The sequence below is a fragment of the Mastigoproctus giganteus genome, chromosome 10, assembly GCF_048544385.1.
Source record: "Mastigoproctus giganteus isolate SK-2022 chromosome 10, ASM4854438v1, whole genome shotgun sequence".
Classification (NCBI taxonomy): domain Eukaryota; kingdom Metazoa; phylum Arthropoda; class Arachnida; order Uropygi; family Thelyphonidae; genus Mastigoproctus; species Mastigoproctus giganteus.
In genome coordinates this window covers 34,123,362-34,139,525 of record NC_143584.1, presented here as the reverse complement: position 1 = coordinate 34,139,525, position 16,164 = coordinate 34,123,362, and the positions used below count along the sequence as shown (strand labels likewise).

At 36.1% G+C, this 16,164-nt stretch overlaps 1 protein-coding gene across 5 annotated transcripts in view; it reads left to right on the top strand.

Moving 5' to 3' along the window:
- Vinc (vinculin) overlaps positions 1 to 16,164 on the top strand; it is a 336,038-nt gene that overhangs the window by 162,017 nt on the left and 157,857 nt on the right. For all 5 annotated transcript variants that reach the window (XM_090383807.1, XM_090383806.1, XM_090383804.1 and 2 more), the window contains exon 13: positions 4,010 to 4,075. In XM_090383807.1, the coding sequence (XP_090239933.1) occupies positions 4,010 to 4,075 (66 nt within the window). The remainder of the gene's footprint in view (positions 1 to 4,009; positions 4,076 to 16,164) is intronic.

Genomic DNA, 16,164 nt, shown 5'->3' with positions numbered 1-16,164 from the left:
ACATAAAATCCAAACTGATGCATATTCAGGAACTGCAGCCAGTGGTCATCTGCTGGATTCCAGCCATGTTGGGATATCAGGAAGTGAATGTGCAGACTATGCTAGTAAGCATTCATCCAACACAGAATTGTCACATTATTATGTTCTATATCTTGACTACAAATGCTATATACAGTCCATTCCTGTTATTTGGGACAAATCGGGACTAGTGCATTTTGGCCCGATTAAGTGGCTGCCCCAATTATCCAAAGTTTCATGTAAATAGTTAAAAATACAATGCACCCCCCCCTTTACAATTGGTTCACTGTACAATCAAATCACGTTACGACGAACTCAACATAGTAAAATACCATTCACTATACGATGTGCAGTAAGCGCCGGTCATTGTGATCACGTTTGTGAATTGAATTTTAATTCTATTAAACAGAATTAGCAAAAATAGGAGGAATATTATCCAAACTATAAAAGCAAAGATATATTAAGCACAAATTTACCCTTTATTACCTTACCAATTAAAAAATTAAATGATATGTGATAATCGGAATAATTAATACGTACTGTAATATCTACATACGAACCAGTTGACATTTCTGTTCACTGACATTTGTGGGTGGGGGTTAAAATTTAAAACAGTAAAAAGATAAGCAATCAATAACAAAGAACTTGGCACATACGAATTGCAAGTAACACAATATGCGCAAGTGAGAACGGAGTAATGAGTTACAAAGCTTTAAAAATAGGAATGAAGAGAAGATCTGAAAATTAATTTTTTTATATGATTGAAGATTTCATGGAAGTGTAAACACATTTCACCATAGTAACCCACAGAATTCCAGCTGTCGGTATTATCACAGATTCAGTAAGATCGAGTTTACTGTCCGTTTATGATAGATTTCACTAATAGAAAAGCCCAATAAACAGGTAACTGCTAATTGTTTTTATTGTTTTATGGGTGTGACCTCCAGAATTTCGACCGAACCACTTGGTACCGTCGGAGACAACTGTAGGGTAATCTCCAGTGCTGCGGTCTCCTACCCCGATTAAATGGCATGCTGTCCCAATTAAGCGAAGTAAACCCTGGCTATTTTCTCAATTGGTTTCTGTTTTTTAAGATTTGCCCCGATTAACCGGTGGCCCAAATAACTGGAATCCACTGTACTAAGAATATGTAGGGAACAATGAACAATCCTATTGCAAGCTCAAACACATAATAAGCTCTGTCAAATACAACCCGAACTGCTTATGGACTTCCAGCTTTTGGGTAAACAGAAAGGAAGAAGTCATCCTAGCCAGAGCACGAATCAGTCAGTATTGCAGCACACATTAATAAACTGAAAATGTTGAGTTAATAAGCATGTTTTACATGCTACATGAAATTCATTAAAAAAAAAAAAAAAATAGTTGGAAACTTGGTTTTTCAAAGGAATGTTTAATGGGGAAGTATATACATAGAAATTACAGGAAAATAAATTGGACCAAAATAAAATGTCATAAATACCAAAAAATTACAAATATGGAATACGGATTATGTATATGATTTTTCTTTGTTGCTTTCTTATGATGTTTAACGTACAGAATGTCTATAAATTATTCACCTAATTATGAAGCCTGATTCAAGTTTTATTTTAATATATATTGTAAAATAGTTTGCTGCACTTAATGAAGCAACTCAAAGAATTTGTTATCACACTACCCACTTTAGTAAACCTCCACGTGAGCACCTTTGGTAGCATGTGGAATGTCGAAATGGTAGACTATTTCATTCCAGTTGTTTCGAAGCATCTCTTAAGAAATGGAAGTCACTGCTGCTTGTTCAATCCAGTCTTTTAACTCTGTGACATTGTTAACTTTTTTGCATACACCTTGTCCTTTGCATAGCCCATACAAAGCAATCCATAGGCGTGTTATCCGGGGAACGAGGAGGCCGTGGAATGGGATAATCCCAGCTGATCCATCGGTTACGAAACTTTTTATTGAGGAAATCTCACATATGCAAGCTGCAGTGTGGTGGTGCCCCATCTTGCTGATAGAACATGAGGTTGATTATCTTCCAGCTGAAGTGAAGCTTACAATTCAATCATACCTAGGTAATTTGTGGAGTTGATATTGTTTTCATGGAAGAAAAATGGCCCAGTCACTTGACTGAATGACAATGCACACCACATGTTTACCTCTCGACTGTCATGCTTGTGTTCATGAACTGATTGGGGATTTTCAGATCCCCATATGCAACAGTTGTCTTGTCTGTTAATTTTACGAGATAGGTGGAATATCGCTTCATCAATGAAAATGACATTTTCTAGAAAGTGCTCGTCTTCATCAGTATGGGTAGAATGTGAACAGCAAATTCCTCTTGTTGCGGTTTGTTATGAGGCTTAATTTCCTGGACAATTTGCACTTTGTAAGCATAAAGTTTCAATCTCTTGTGAGGCACTCTGTGCAATGTTGCTTGCAGTATTTGCAGCTGCAGGCTTGCCTGGCAGATAGATTTTGTAGGATTTCAGGTAAACACATCCTTCCAAAACTTTATCTGCAGATACATTAGGTATTCTCGTTTCTGGTGCAGCACACTACTAGTTTCTTGAAACTGTTTCAACCATTGTCTCAATGATTGTTTCGTAGGTGGATCTCTCTGCAATTCTTGTTGAAAAAACTCTTGACAGTAACTGGAGATTTGGTATCCCACAGCCACATTACACACATTGCTTTCTCCTGCAGTCACCTATTTAATGCTGTACTGTCGCAAATGCTTGCTGGGATCAAGGCAGACAACTGCATGAGAAAAAACTCGTTGAGTTGCTTTGATAACTGCAGCCATTTTAATATACCTATTACAATAAAATTTTAATTAAGCTTCATAAAGAGGTGAATAATTTATAGACCCCCCTCTCTTCCTTGGTATTTAATGTCATTATAGATTTATATATATATATATATATATGGTGCCTCTGTAGCCAGGTGGGAAGGAGCAGCAGTGCGTAACACACGCTTCTTGATTAGACTGAGGTTCGATCCCGTCACCACCAAATACCAAGCTTGCGGAAAGGTCAGGGAATGACCACCGCATATTCCTGGAACAATATGGCCTTAGTTGCTAATGCTCCTAAAATCCAAATAACAAACAACATAATGTCATTATAACTATAATAAGAATGTTATTAGTATCATGTAATCTTTGCATTTTAGTATACTTTGTAATAGTTAGTATACTTTGTGATCTTAGTATCATGTAATCTTTGGATTTTCATATTTAATTATTAAATGTAAAAAAAAATTTAAATTGTAAATTAAATGGTTAAATTCTGTTCAGATCAGTGCATAATTAGTGGTAAGGAACTATTCTTGCAGCCTGCAACCTGCTCACTGGGAGAATCTATATGGCCTGCAACTTTCAGCATTTTATCTGTTTTGATCTGGGACCAAAAGAAATAAAATGTTGACAGAACAGATGCTGGACAATACAAATATTTTTATATTTGGTCTTTCTTTATAGCATAAGTAAATGGATTAATTACCTCATTTTTATAAATTGTTAGTAATTTTATGTATATTTTAAATTTAATTATAAAATGAAATAAATTATAAAGTAAAACTTTCATTTTTAATTTCAATTTATGTAAAATCTACATTTTGTAATTAATTTTGGATACTAGAGGGTGTAAAATTTATTTAAATGGAAGGGTTTCATTGCAACTGAAGGCTTGAGTACCACTACTACAGGTTAAGGATTTTGTCCTTTTCTTTGTCTTATATGTAAAATATGGGTGCAAAGCTTTTGAATTAAAGTGTAATGAAAATAATTAAAAATGCACCTGATGTTCCTTGCTTTCTTTAGAGGATTAATGTAGACTTGTTGCATTGGAATATGTATTTTTAATAAGATGAGTTGTTTATTCCTGCTAGTGAGTTTACTTTGTTATTTTTTTATTTTTTTTTTGCAAATTTTAATGCATAAGTTGTATTTAAGTAAATATTAGATTTTTTTTTTTTTTTTTTTTTTTTTGCAAAGGTGGAAAGTCTCACTCCACAGCTTGTAAATGCTGGAAGAATCAGGATGACGTATCCAGAAAATAAGGTAAGTTTTCTTAAAATTTGAATGTGAATATTTTAGTGTTTATAGTATTTTATTTATTCATATGTAAGATATTTGTTTTAAAAGAATAAGTATCAAAAAAAATATACAAGTCTTCAGTTTAAGTTGAAATAAAATATTCTGAGCCTCTTATGTCAATCATTTCTCATATATATGACTTCTGTGGTTTGAATTCAATTTGAAATATACATTTAAATAACTTGATTATTGAAAGTATACTATTTAATTAGTATTGAAATGCAATACTAATAATTATGGTAAAAAGCTTATTTTATATAAGAATTACCTCTTCAAAAATGCTTAACTTAATGTGTAGACATTACTCATTATATATAATTCAATATTGTATTGTGTGGAAACATTGTACAGGAACTTTAACCCTTTTGCAACTACAGTTGTGCCCCCATATCCACTGATTCAGTTACCCGTGGTTAACTCCGGAGAAAAAACTTAACATGTACTATTCGCGTGTCCAAATACGATGCTTCCCTTTATTTTTTACAATGTTGTGTATGGTTTGGTCACCAACATTATAATGGTTCTTTAGAGATTTAACGGATGCACCATTTTCAAACTTTTGAATAATTTCAAGTTTTTGTTTAATTTGAAAGCACAACTCTTGCATTTGCCCATCATCTTTGCGATTTCTAAACAAAAAAAAACAAAACAAAAAAAAAAAAGTTACCATATATATAAAAAAAAAAATTGTGACATCCCTGACATAAATAACTAAACAAAATTTGTCTTTTTGCAGTGCGACGGAACACAACAATCAACGCGGTGCACTGAATCAAACTAAACATTTGGTCTCTCTCTCTCTCTTTTTTTTTTTGTTTTGAGCGGTAGGTGTGAAGACAGCGTGGGTTGCAATAGGTACACTAATCTCCCAATGAAGACTTATAACGGCGGTTCTTTTCACTTATTTACGACTCGCAAAATATCTGTTTATACCTATTCTAGTTATTACCTGAATTTTATGATTTCTGGTTGATTTTTTTTTTTTTTTAATAATTTGGAGTCTTGAAGTGTCCCGGTTAATCCAATCCCGGAAAATCGAGAGTCTGCTGTACTTTATTGTTACCATATTTAATGTTGATAATGTCTTACTGTGTGTTTAATTTATCAATTAAACTTTATTATGTATGTACAAGAAAATCACGTTATATATGGGGTCAGCAGGTGTTCATTTATATCTGCGGTTTCAGCCATCCATGGTAGGTCTTGGAATGTATCCCTCGTGGATACGGAGTTTTTACTGTATTCATTTATACGTACTTTTTTTCATGTGTAGGCTCCAAGGAATATGAAGACACCTCCCCCCCCCCCCCAATGTTGTTTTCTCTGATGCCTGTGTTATTAGTTTTAGTCTATTTGTAAGTGTATTAGGAAAGCTCCTAAAATTCATAGAAGATCTTGGATCTTCTATGAATTTTAGAAGATTCAGGTAACTAATTATTGTAACTTCTAAACATGAACTTTTTGTTTTATTTTTAATTGAAAAAAAAAAAAAAAATATATATATATATATATATATATATATATATATATATATATACAGTGGTACCTTGGTTTGCGAGCATAATTCGTTCCCGAAACGTGCTCGTAATCCAAAGCACTCGTATATCAAAGCGAATTTCCCCATAAGAAATAATGGAAACCCAGATGATTTGTTCCAAAACTCAAAAATATTCATATACTGTAAAAATGATTAATACAAAATACATACCTTTTTATATTTTTAATATTTAAATTTAATATACATAAAGCAATCGAATTTATTAATTATTGGGTAGGACGACTTTCACTGTCTCTAACGGAATCACTGCTATCTGTTGATTTTTTCTTTTTGTGCGACTTTAACAAGGAATCTTTCCAATGACACTTGCTTTTGCCTCCTTTTGAGGATTTCACGGAAATCAGATTCATCGCTCGCACTATTACAAAATGAGGAGGCACGCTTGATACACATAAACAAAGCTGCGCGCGTGTAGCAACTGAATAAACAACACCATAAAGGCAGAGATACACTATTAACACCTCACATTTTACTAAAGCACATTTCTAGGGGTTACTACCATAAAACAATAAAAACAATTTCCAGTTGCGTTCCTGCTAGTGGAATCTGTTATAAACTGGTAGTAAACTCGATCTAATTGCATTTGCGATTATACCGATAGCTGGAATTGTTGGTTTTTACGTTATTATGGTGAAATGTGTTTCCCCTTCACTGATATAAAAAACCATAAATACATTTTCAAAATCTTCTCTTCATTCCTATCGGGTTGCGTTCAGTTGGGGTGATTCTGCGTTCGACTGCCATTTCTTGTAAACACAAAGGCTAATTGTGCATAAGCGAATTCGGTTTGTGTTATATAAGATATCATTCCCCTATTTATAAATCGTGTATGATCGAATTCGTGTAGTGTAAACACGTGTTATACGAGGACTGACTGTACTCGTATTGCAAGACCTCGCTCGTTTATCAAGTTAAAATTTATTAAAAATTTTTGCTCGTCTTGCAAAACACTCGCATACCAAGTTACTCGTAATCCAAGGTACCACTGTATATAGTGGATATGGCAATTAGTTAACAGTTATAAAAGTAAGATACAATAGGTGGAAACCTGAACAAAAAAAAAAAAAAAAAAAACCTAACAAGGGTGAGAAGAGCTGATTAATGCCATCAATGTCTAGATAAAACATTACATCAGTCTTAATATCTATGAACATAGTATGAATGAGCGGGTGGTAACTAAGGGCTGTGATAGCTGTCATAGCTGACTTTGGTCCTTGGTAATAACCTAGTAGGGAAACATAATTGTTATAAAAAATGAAACATACATATAAGGATAATTACTAAATAATTATGTCATGCCAATTGTAGTAAAGATTGGGGGAGATACATTGCAAAGGACTTTATCGAGGGCTAACCCTTACAATGTGTCCACCTACAATTAGCGAGCTATCAGTTTCTGTTGTCATCTGCCTGTTAATCCTGATGAATGGTAAATGGGTATCATAGGGATATCTATTAAGTTAAGATTAGACTAGAATATAGTAGTGGATAGAAGATAATTGATTAGGGGGGGGGAAACGAATTTAAGGTGGTTAACAAGCTAGATGACTTTAGCCCGACCGATAGCCCAGACAACGAAATCAAAGCAAAAACCAAATAATGGTGATAGTAGAGAACCAATAATACTTTATATAACATGTTATTCGATGACAAAAGATAGTCAGCTATGCTAAAAGAGGAGAACGGAAACAAGGTGATAGGACAGTGATAGTACCTCAATCCCCCTCGAATTGCTCTAATAGTTCTTGAGGTATGAAATGTAGAAAAAGATAGTGTATAGTTAAAGTGAAGGAAGAGTGGTAAAGCAAAATTACGTCAGAAAATACCGGGAGCGTAACCTCCCGTCCCTTGTAGTAAGGGAACCTGGTATTGCATTAGAGTTGTAAGCCAATTTGGAAGGTATAAAATAAAATGTATTATTGAATGAAGAAAGGAATGGCCAGTTCCTGATTACTTACGGCGTAGTATAACGAGTAAAGTAAACTTACCACAATGACGAGACGCGGGAAAAAGGCCACGTTGTGGCAAGCGTGTTAAAATATATAAGTATTGTATACGATGCCAGCGCCCTCTTACTGGCAAGTGGTTAGATGCAAAAAAATATATATTATAGCTTAAACCAAGATAGCCCGCGAGCTTACCGTAAACTAGGTTAGTAGTAAATGGTTCTCATGAAAATGAAGGAAGAGTAAGGCAAGAAGGAAGCCATGAATTGATTCCTGCCTTAGAAGCAAATACAGGTACAACTTTTTCAATGAGCGTAAGCTGTATTAAATATGCTCCTAAGGCAGTGCCTAGTTATATACATATTTACAGGCTCTGTATAAACCGTCAATCTTATATAATCCAGTGGGGGAAGAGTTACTTCCTCAAAACAGCAGTTATAATATGATGGTGGTCAAGGTTATTGTGGTATTTTTTTAACGCTATCAACATGGCAGTATGTAGGTTTATGTTTATGAAGCGTTTTGGGAATCCATTCTCAGATAACTTATGCTTAAAGTCTGTAAGAGTTCTAATTATGTAGTCTGCATTATTGCATATTTTAACTAATCTAATACTATGGGATAATATTAAATTTTTTTGAATTCTTATAGAGATGTTAGAATGCCAGTTGGTAAGACTAATGGTTTTAAAGCCAAACGTATTTCGTTTGTCGTAGACGCAGGTATTTAACTGATTATTATGCACTTGTATGTTGATATCCAAGTAATTGGCTGTTTTAGTGCTATCTATGTTGGTAGCTACTATTTCTAAATCCGATGGGTAGACATGGCCAGAATCAGTGAGAAAGTTGGGATGATTAAAAACGATTAAATCGTCGATATATCTGTAAAAGGTTATATCTTTATTAATATTAACTTCGAAGTAATGTAGGTACAGATTTGCCACCAGGCTAGAACTACAGGCACCCATGGCTTTCCCAGTTTTTTGTTTATATATATTGGTGCCATTGTAGATGTAACTTTTGAAGATACAAATGTTTATCAAGTCATTCCAATATAGAAGATTGCATGGTAACAGGTTATTATGTTCTTTGTAATAGTGGTCGAGTACATGTTTTAGACTATCGTGCGGAATGCTAGTAAAGAGATTTTTAAAGTCATAAGTGCTGATATGTTCAGTGGTGTGATTATTGTGTTTTAGAAATTCCAGAATAGGGTTATTATCGCGGATAACTCTAGAGTTATCAATGCTGTTGAAGATGATACTTAGTAGATAGGCCAGTTTTTTATGTGGAATTTTTGCATACTATTCCTGCAAGATGTAATAAATCTGAAGCTGATAGGTGTTTTGTGGAATTTTGGTATACAGTAGACAAATGGAAAATTAGTGTTTGGGTTGTTAAATTTTAATTTTTTATGCATAGCTAGTAGTTTTTTCCTGATGGTGGTGCTATTTGTGGTCTCAAGTATGTATGTAGAACTGTGGTTCAGTTCGTTTAGCACTGTGGTAGTATAGAATTTTTTGCATATAAAACTGTAATTGTTAGCAGCTTTGTCTATGGTGGTGATGATAAATAAGGCCTGCAACTTTTTTAGATGTTGCTTAGCTTTGCCCAAATCAAAGGTCTTGGCTGGCAGTGAGTTTCTATGTAGGATTGCAAGCTGTTTATGAACCGCTTGATAAGTGAGGGATATCCATTTTTGGAAAGCTTCTAACGGTATATTATACTTATAAGATAATTTTAGACAAAAGTGCAAGAGGTCCTGGTATATAAGTTTATACATCTTTTTGGTGTTGCATGTAGTGTTGGGCCTAAATTTAAAACCGTAGGAAAGTAAGTTGCGTAAATCAGGATCAGTGATGATGTTAAGGTCACCAGTAATAATGTGTTTGTGATCTTTGTCTACATAAGTGAGATATTGAGGCAAATGGCAGAAACATTCGGCCTCAGCATCACTTTTGTCTAGGTTGCATACTACCTGTTTATAATTACAGACAGTAAGACCTATAGGTTTATTGTAGCTGAATCTGGTACTTATAGTCAAATTATTGATGGGCAAATCTTGTTTATAAATATTCATGAGATGGTTAAGGTTTATGCGATCTAACAGGATGTAACTGAACTTAATGTTAATGTATTCTGTAGTAGCATTGTAGTTCTTACTGAGTCTGTATCTGAAGATATCTTTCAGTAGGTGATTCAAATGTATGTTAATGTGGTTATAGGTAGCATTGGCTTTAGCTAAGGCTCTGAGTTTACTTAGTTTCAGGCTGAAGATAGTGTCGTGTATTAGCTTGACAGGTATGAGTTAGTTAGTTGGTTTTTAGGAGCATTAGCAACTAAGGCCATATTGCTCCGGGATATGCGGTGGTCATTCCCTGACCTTTCCACATCCTCTGTATTTGGTGGTGACAGGCTCGAACCCCGGTCTAATCAAGAAGCATGTGCTATGCACTGCTACTCCTTCCCACCTGGCTACGGAGGCGCTTGACAGGTATGATAGGTACATCCCATGAGCTTAATACGTCTTTAAATCTGCCCAGGGTATTGTTAGTATGCGCTGCTATTTGGGTATTAGAAGAGGAATTGTTAGCTGTAGCTATTTTATATTTGAAGGAGGGTCTTTTGACCATGTGGAATAAGTTGTAGACACAAGTGTCAGTAGGTTTATTGGTGTAGCAACGCCCGTTAAATAGGCTATTTAAACCATAAGGATAGAGGGTTTTGTATTTCGGTATGTTGGAGTTTTCTAGTTCAAGCCTGGTTCTATATTTATGTTCTATATCTAAGATGGTGATAGTGATGTCATTAAAGTTATGCTGCTGGAAATGTTGTATTTCTATGTCTTTTTGGTTAACATTATTTTTGATGTGCGATCTGTGCGTATTAATTCTGATGTGTAATTCTCCTCCGGTTTATCCTATGTATTTAGCCAAGCAAGTGTTGCATGTGATAAGGTAGACTATGTCTCTAGCATGGCAGAAGGTAGGATCCTCAGCACAGTTAGTGACGTGTTTGGTATTCATCGAAGGGCAAGTTTGACATCGAGTATTCCTGCAGGTATTGAACTTTAAGAGATTAAAGTTATCTAACGGAAGTTTGTCCTTAGCCTGTGTGGTATCTAGATGTGATCATCAAGGTCTGGTGTATTATTAATCATAGTATAATCAGATGCCACTGCATTAATATCATGGCGGTTCTCCAGTGGGCCTAAAGCATTAGATGCTGTATGGCTAGTAATAAGACTTATCGGACCACCCAGAGCCCCAGTGGTATCCGCGGTACAGATTATCCTACGCGACCGACGTAGTATTTTATTATTAATTGTGGTGTAAAGACTCATGGTAAATAAATTCAGCAATAGTGCCATGCCCTCTCCAGATTAAACGCAATGGACCAAGAGGTTGCTAAGATAGGTAAGTTATGGTATAGGTTATAATTAATACATATACATAGTCGATATACTAAGGCAGTATCCTGGTAGACAAGTCAAAACACAGGCAAACCCCTTTATATAGTGGATATGGCAATTAGTTAACAGTTATAAAAGTAAGATACAATAGGTGAAAACCTGAACAAAAAAAAAAAAAAAAAAAAACCTAACAAGGGTGAGAAGAGCTGATTAATGCCATCAATGTCTAGATAAAACATTACATCAGTCTTAATATCTATGAACATAGTATGAATGAGCGGGTGGTAACTAAGGGCTGTGATAGCTGTCATAGCTGACTTTGGTCCTTGGTAATAACCTAGTAGGGAAACATAATTGTTATAAAAAATGAAACATACATATAAGGATAATTACTAAATAATTATGTCATGCCAATTGTAGTAAAGATTGGGGGAGATACATTGCAAAGGACTTTATCGAGGGCTAACCCTTACAATGTGTCCACCTACAATTAGCGAGCTATCAGTTTCTGTTGTCATCTGCCTGTTAATCCTGATGAATGGTAAATGGGTATCATAGGGATATCTATTAAGTTAAGATTAGACTAGAATATAGTAGTGGATAGAAGATAATTGATTAGGGGGGGAGTGCACACGTGCGAAAATCGTATGATGAGGAGCACGCCTGTGCGGGAAACGTTCCTGGTATAAGCGGAGAGCGGCGCGCCCATTACAGTCCGCAGCTCCATACGCGAAGTGCATGTCGGCCAGTTCAACGTTTGAATACTCGTCCATCCTACTGCCTCGGGAACCAGTTCGCAAATGCTGACTTCCAGCGGGATCGCTGTTCATGCAACCTCTCGTTCAACGTCCTCTACCACATGACGAAGGCATTTCAGACCGTGAATAAAGTCGAGTATTACGTAAGTTTGGGGAGTTCCTGTATATGGGGCATCTATACCGTATCTTTTCAGTGCCTTAAACATTGCTTTATGCCGTATGGAGTCAAATGCCTTTTCATAATTCACAAATGCTAGGCGTTTTATGGTGTTTTATGTTCATTTCCTTTCTCCATTAGCTGTGATATTGCATGAAGGTGACCCATAGTTGAGAATCCTGTCCTAAATCCAGCTTGCTCTTTTGGTTGATTCTCATTAAGTATTCTTTCTAATCTGTTAGTAATGACCCTTGTGAACAACTTGTAGATGTGAGATAACAAGCTAATTGGTCTATACTTGCCAATTTCTGGTTTATCTTCTTTCTTATGCAGCAAAACTATGATTGCATTATTCCACTCCTTTGGCGTCATACCTTTTCTAATGCATTTTGTGATGTCTTGCCAGTTTTTGTGTTATGTCTCTTCCTCCCAATTTTAACAACTCTACAGTAACTTCATCTTCCCCCGGGAATTCCTTGTTCTTCATTTTCTTCAATGCATGTTCTACCTCATCAGGAAGGATATCGGGTATGTCGTATGTGTTACTAATTTGTGATCCATCTTCCCCACTGCTGGCATTATTTCCTCACTCCTGGTATAATTCTCTATAGTAGTCTTCTGCTATTTGAATTATGCCTTCTCTGCTATTTATAAGTACACTATCACTATTCTTCAGTTTCAGTATCATCTGTCTTTCTGTATTACTGCTCATAGCTGCTGATTTAAGTCCTTTGTTTCCCTTAATGCTCGTTCTATTTTTCTTGTGTTAAATCTTCTTATGTCCTCTTTGAGTCTCTTTCTGATGGCTTTGCATAACTCAGTACAGTAATACCCCGAAGTTACGCGATAGGTGAGTCCGACGAAAATCGAATTCGCGTAAGTCGGGGTACAACTTTGCATATAAATACATATAAATTTTGTTTAATTGGGACCAAGGACTAACAAAAACACTAGTTTAGAAGAAAAATATTTAATAAAATTACAGTTAAAATATGTATTAAAAAATAAATGAGTTACGTAAAAAAGTTATTTCGATGTCGATGGCTTCATAAAATCTAACAAATTCGTCTGATGACACAGCGCCTTCTTTTTTTCAAGCAGAATTTCTTTGCAGCAAGCTAATAATTTTTTTATTCCTTGCTTTGTAGCTATAGCGCATTCGCTCAATTGAAAAAGGCTTAAAATTTTTAAGTCCTTTTCAATTGAGCTGAGACCTTCTGTCAAGCTTGCAATTATCATGTGCTTTTCTGGTGGAAGGGTCTGAAGTGTTGGATACTTCAGTGACGTTTTGCTTGCGCATCTCTATGAGCTCATTCATTGTCAGCTCCTGACTATGTGAATCCAACAGCTCGTTGACATCATCACCATTGACTTCCAAATCTTCTTGCCTGGCAAGATAGGCGCCTCCATAGCCAGGTGGGCAGGAGCAGCAGTGCGTAGTATATGCTGTTTGATTAGACCGGGGTTCGAGCCCGGGACCACCAAATACGGAGGATGCGGAAAGGTCAGGGAATGACCACCGCATATACCCAGAGCAATATGGCCTTAGGTGCTAATTCTCCTAAAAACCAAATAACAAGAACAACAGCCTGGCAAGATTAACAACTTCTTCTATCACATGAGCGATATGATCAATTTCTGGCGTTGTTTTCGTCTCGTTTTTGAAAAAAAATGGACAAAGTTTCTTCCAGACACCATTCAGTGTTTTTTTGTGAATTTCATCCCAAGATTCTTTAATGATTCTTACGGCATCTAAAACATTGAATTGTTTCCAAAAGTCTTTAACAGATATCTCACTATTTTGTCTCATAGCTTCATTCAGACGTGCAAACGAATGCCTTGTGTAGTAAGCCTTGAATGTTTTGATGACTCCCTGGTCCATCGGTTGAAGCAAGCTGGTTGTGTTTGGAGGCAAAAACACAACTTTCACACGCGGGTCGAAATTAATTAGGGTGGCCGGAGGGTGACCGGGTGCATTGTTAATAAGAAGCATCACTTTAAATGGAATCTGTTTAGACTTGCAATAACATTTGACTTCGGGTATGAAGTGGTGACCAAGCCAGTCCTCAAAAACAGAAACTGTCACCCAAGCTTTATGATTTGACTTCCAAATCACTGGTAAGCTAATTTTGGATATATTTTTTAAAACTCTTGGGTTTTCGGTGCGATAAATTAAGAGAGGTTTTAACTTGCAGTCACCAGCTGCATTCCCGCCAACCATCACTATCAATCGGTCTTTGGAAACCTTAAAGCCTGGAAAGTTTTTTTTTTCTTCACGTGCGATAAAAGTTCTTTTAGGCATCTTCTTCCAGAACAGGATAGTCTCATCCACATTAAATACGGTTTCACTGCTATAGTCACCTTCTTATTACGTTCTTAGCGTTTTTTCACCAACCTTTCATGGAGTAGAATAAAATGAAAATAAAATAAAACAAAATAAAACAAATCTTGATAACTATTTACAATAACCTGTATTTACAAAATTAATATACGTATTACAATATTAAAAGATTAAAACACAAGATTAAAATGCATTAAAATATACTAAGTTAAAAGCGATAAAATCCCGTAGCTTTCAAAGGCTTCAGCCTTCTTCTTCAGCAGTACTCTCTATTATTCAGTACACCTTTAAATATCAGCAGAGTAATGGTAGGCATCACATGTTTCCATTCTCACATATTCCGCTCTCTTGCATTGTGGAACCGGAAGTGGCTCGAACGGAAGTCGTACGGAACTGCTCATCCTTTTTTAGGATAATAGTCTCTAAAAGGGGGTGAATCCGTACACCCCTATCCCTATTAATGTTGGTTGTAGAGCTGATCCGCAAACTCTCGAGCCACTTACGGTCCCAGAACCTATGCGCCCGATCGGTGATAGTGGCATCGTCTGGGGAGATCTGGTGTTGCTTCTCCCAAAAGTGTTCGGCCACGGCGGACTTATCATATTCCGCATTTCTTATTGCTTTTTTGTGTTCCCCCAGACGATCTTTGAGACGACGTTTTTTGAGACGGTTTTGAGACGACACAATGCAAGAGAGCGGAATACGTGAGAATGGAAACATGTGATGCCTACCATTACTCTGCTGATATTTAAAGGTGTACTTAATAATAGAGAGTACTGCTGAAGAAGAAGGCTGAAGCCTTTGAAAGCTACGGGATTTTATCGCTTTTAACTTAGTATATTTTAATGCATTTTAATCTTGTGTTTTAATCTTTTAATATTGTAATACGTATATTAATTTTGTAAATACAGGTTATTGTAAATAGTTATCAAGATTTGTTTTATTTTGTTTTATTTTATTTTCATTTTATTCTACTCCATGAAAGGTTGGTGAAAAAACGCTAAGAACGTAATATGAATATACCCAACCTCAGAGGCCTATTTGAGGAGTTATAGTCACCTTCTTCTATCATAGCCTCTCCACTCTCCGTGATACTGCCAGTTACAGTGAGTTTTAAATCGGTTGAGAGTGCCTCCGTAGCCAGGCGGGAAGGAGCAGCAGTGCGTAGCAAATGCTTCTTGATTAGACCGGGGTTCGAGCCCATCACCACCAAATACGGAGGATGCGGAAAGGTCAGGGAATGACCAGGGCATATCCCAGAGCAATATGGCCTTGGTTTCTAATGCTCCTAAAAAAAAAAAAAAAAAAAAAAAAAAAGGATGCCTCCGTAGCCAGGTGGGAAGGAGCAGCAGTGCATAGCACACGCTTCTTGATTAGACCAGGGTTCGAACCCGTAGGGAGGATGCGGAAAGGTCAGGGAATGACCACCGCATATTCCCGGAGCAATATGGCCTTAGTTGCTAATGCTCCTAAAAACCAAATAATAACAACAGCTCCTAAAAAAAAAAAAAAAAAAAAATCTCGGTTGAACCAACTGTTACTAGCTACAAAGTTTTCATCTTTGCCTGCCTCCCCAGCTTCTTTCAACCTCTCAAAAATCAGCTTAGCTTGATTTTTTTATCGGCACTTGCCGCCTCTCCACTCTCCATGATAGTGCCAGTTACAGCGAGTTTTAAATCGATTGAGGGTGCCTCCATAGCCAGGTGGGAAGGAGTTCTGATCGACTGGACAATTCTTCACTTTTACTTGATTATCACACGATAATTTCAGCATTGTTTCCATCTCAGTAATAATACCATGACCTTTATGAATTATGCTTGAGTTCAAGGATTGAGCATTTTTCACTGCTTCGAGAATTCTTCCTTTATCTTTTATGATT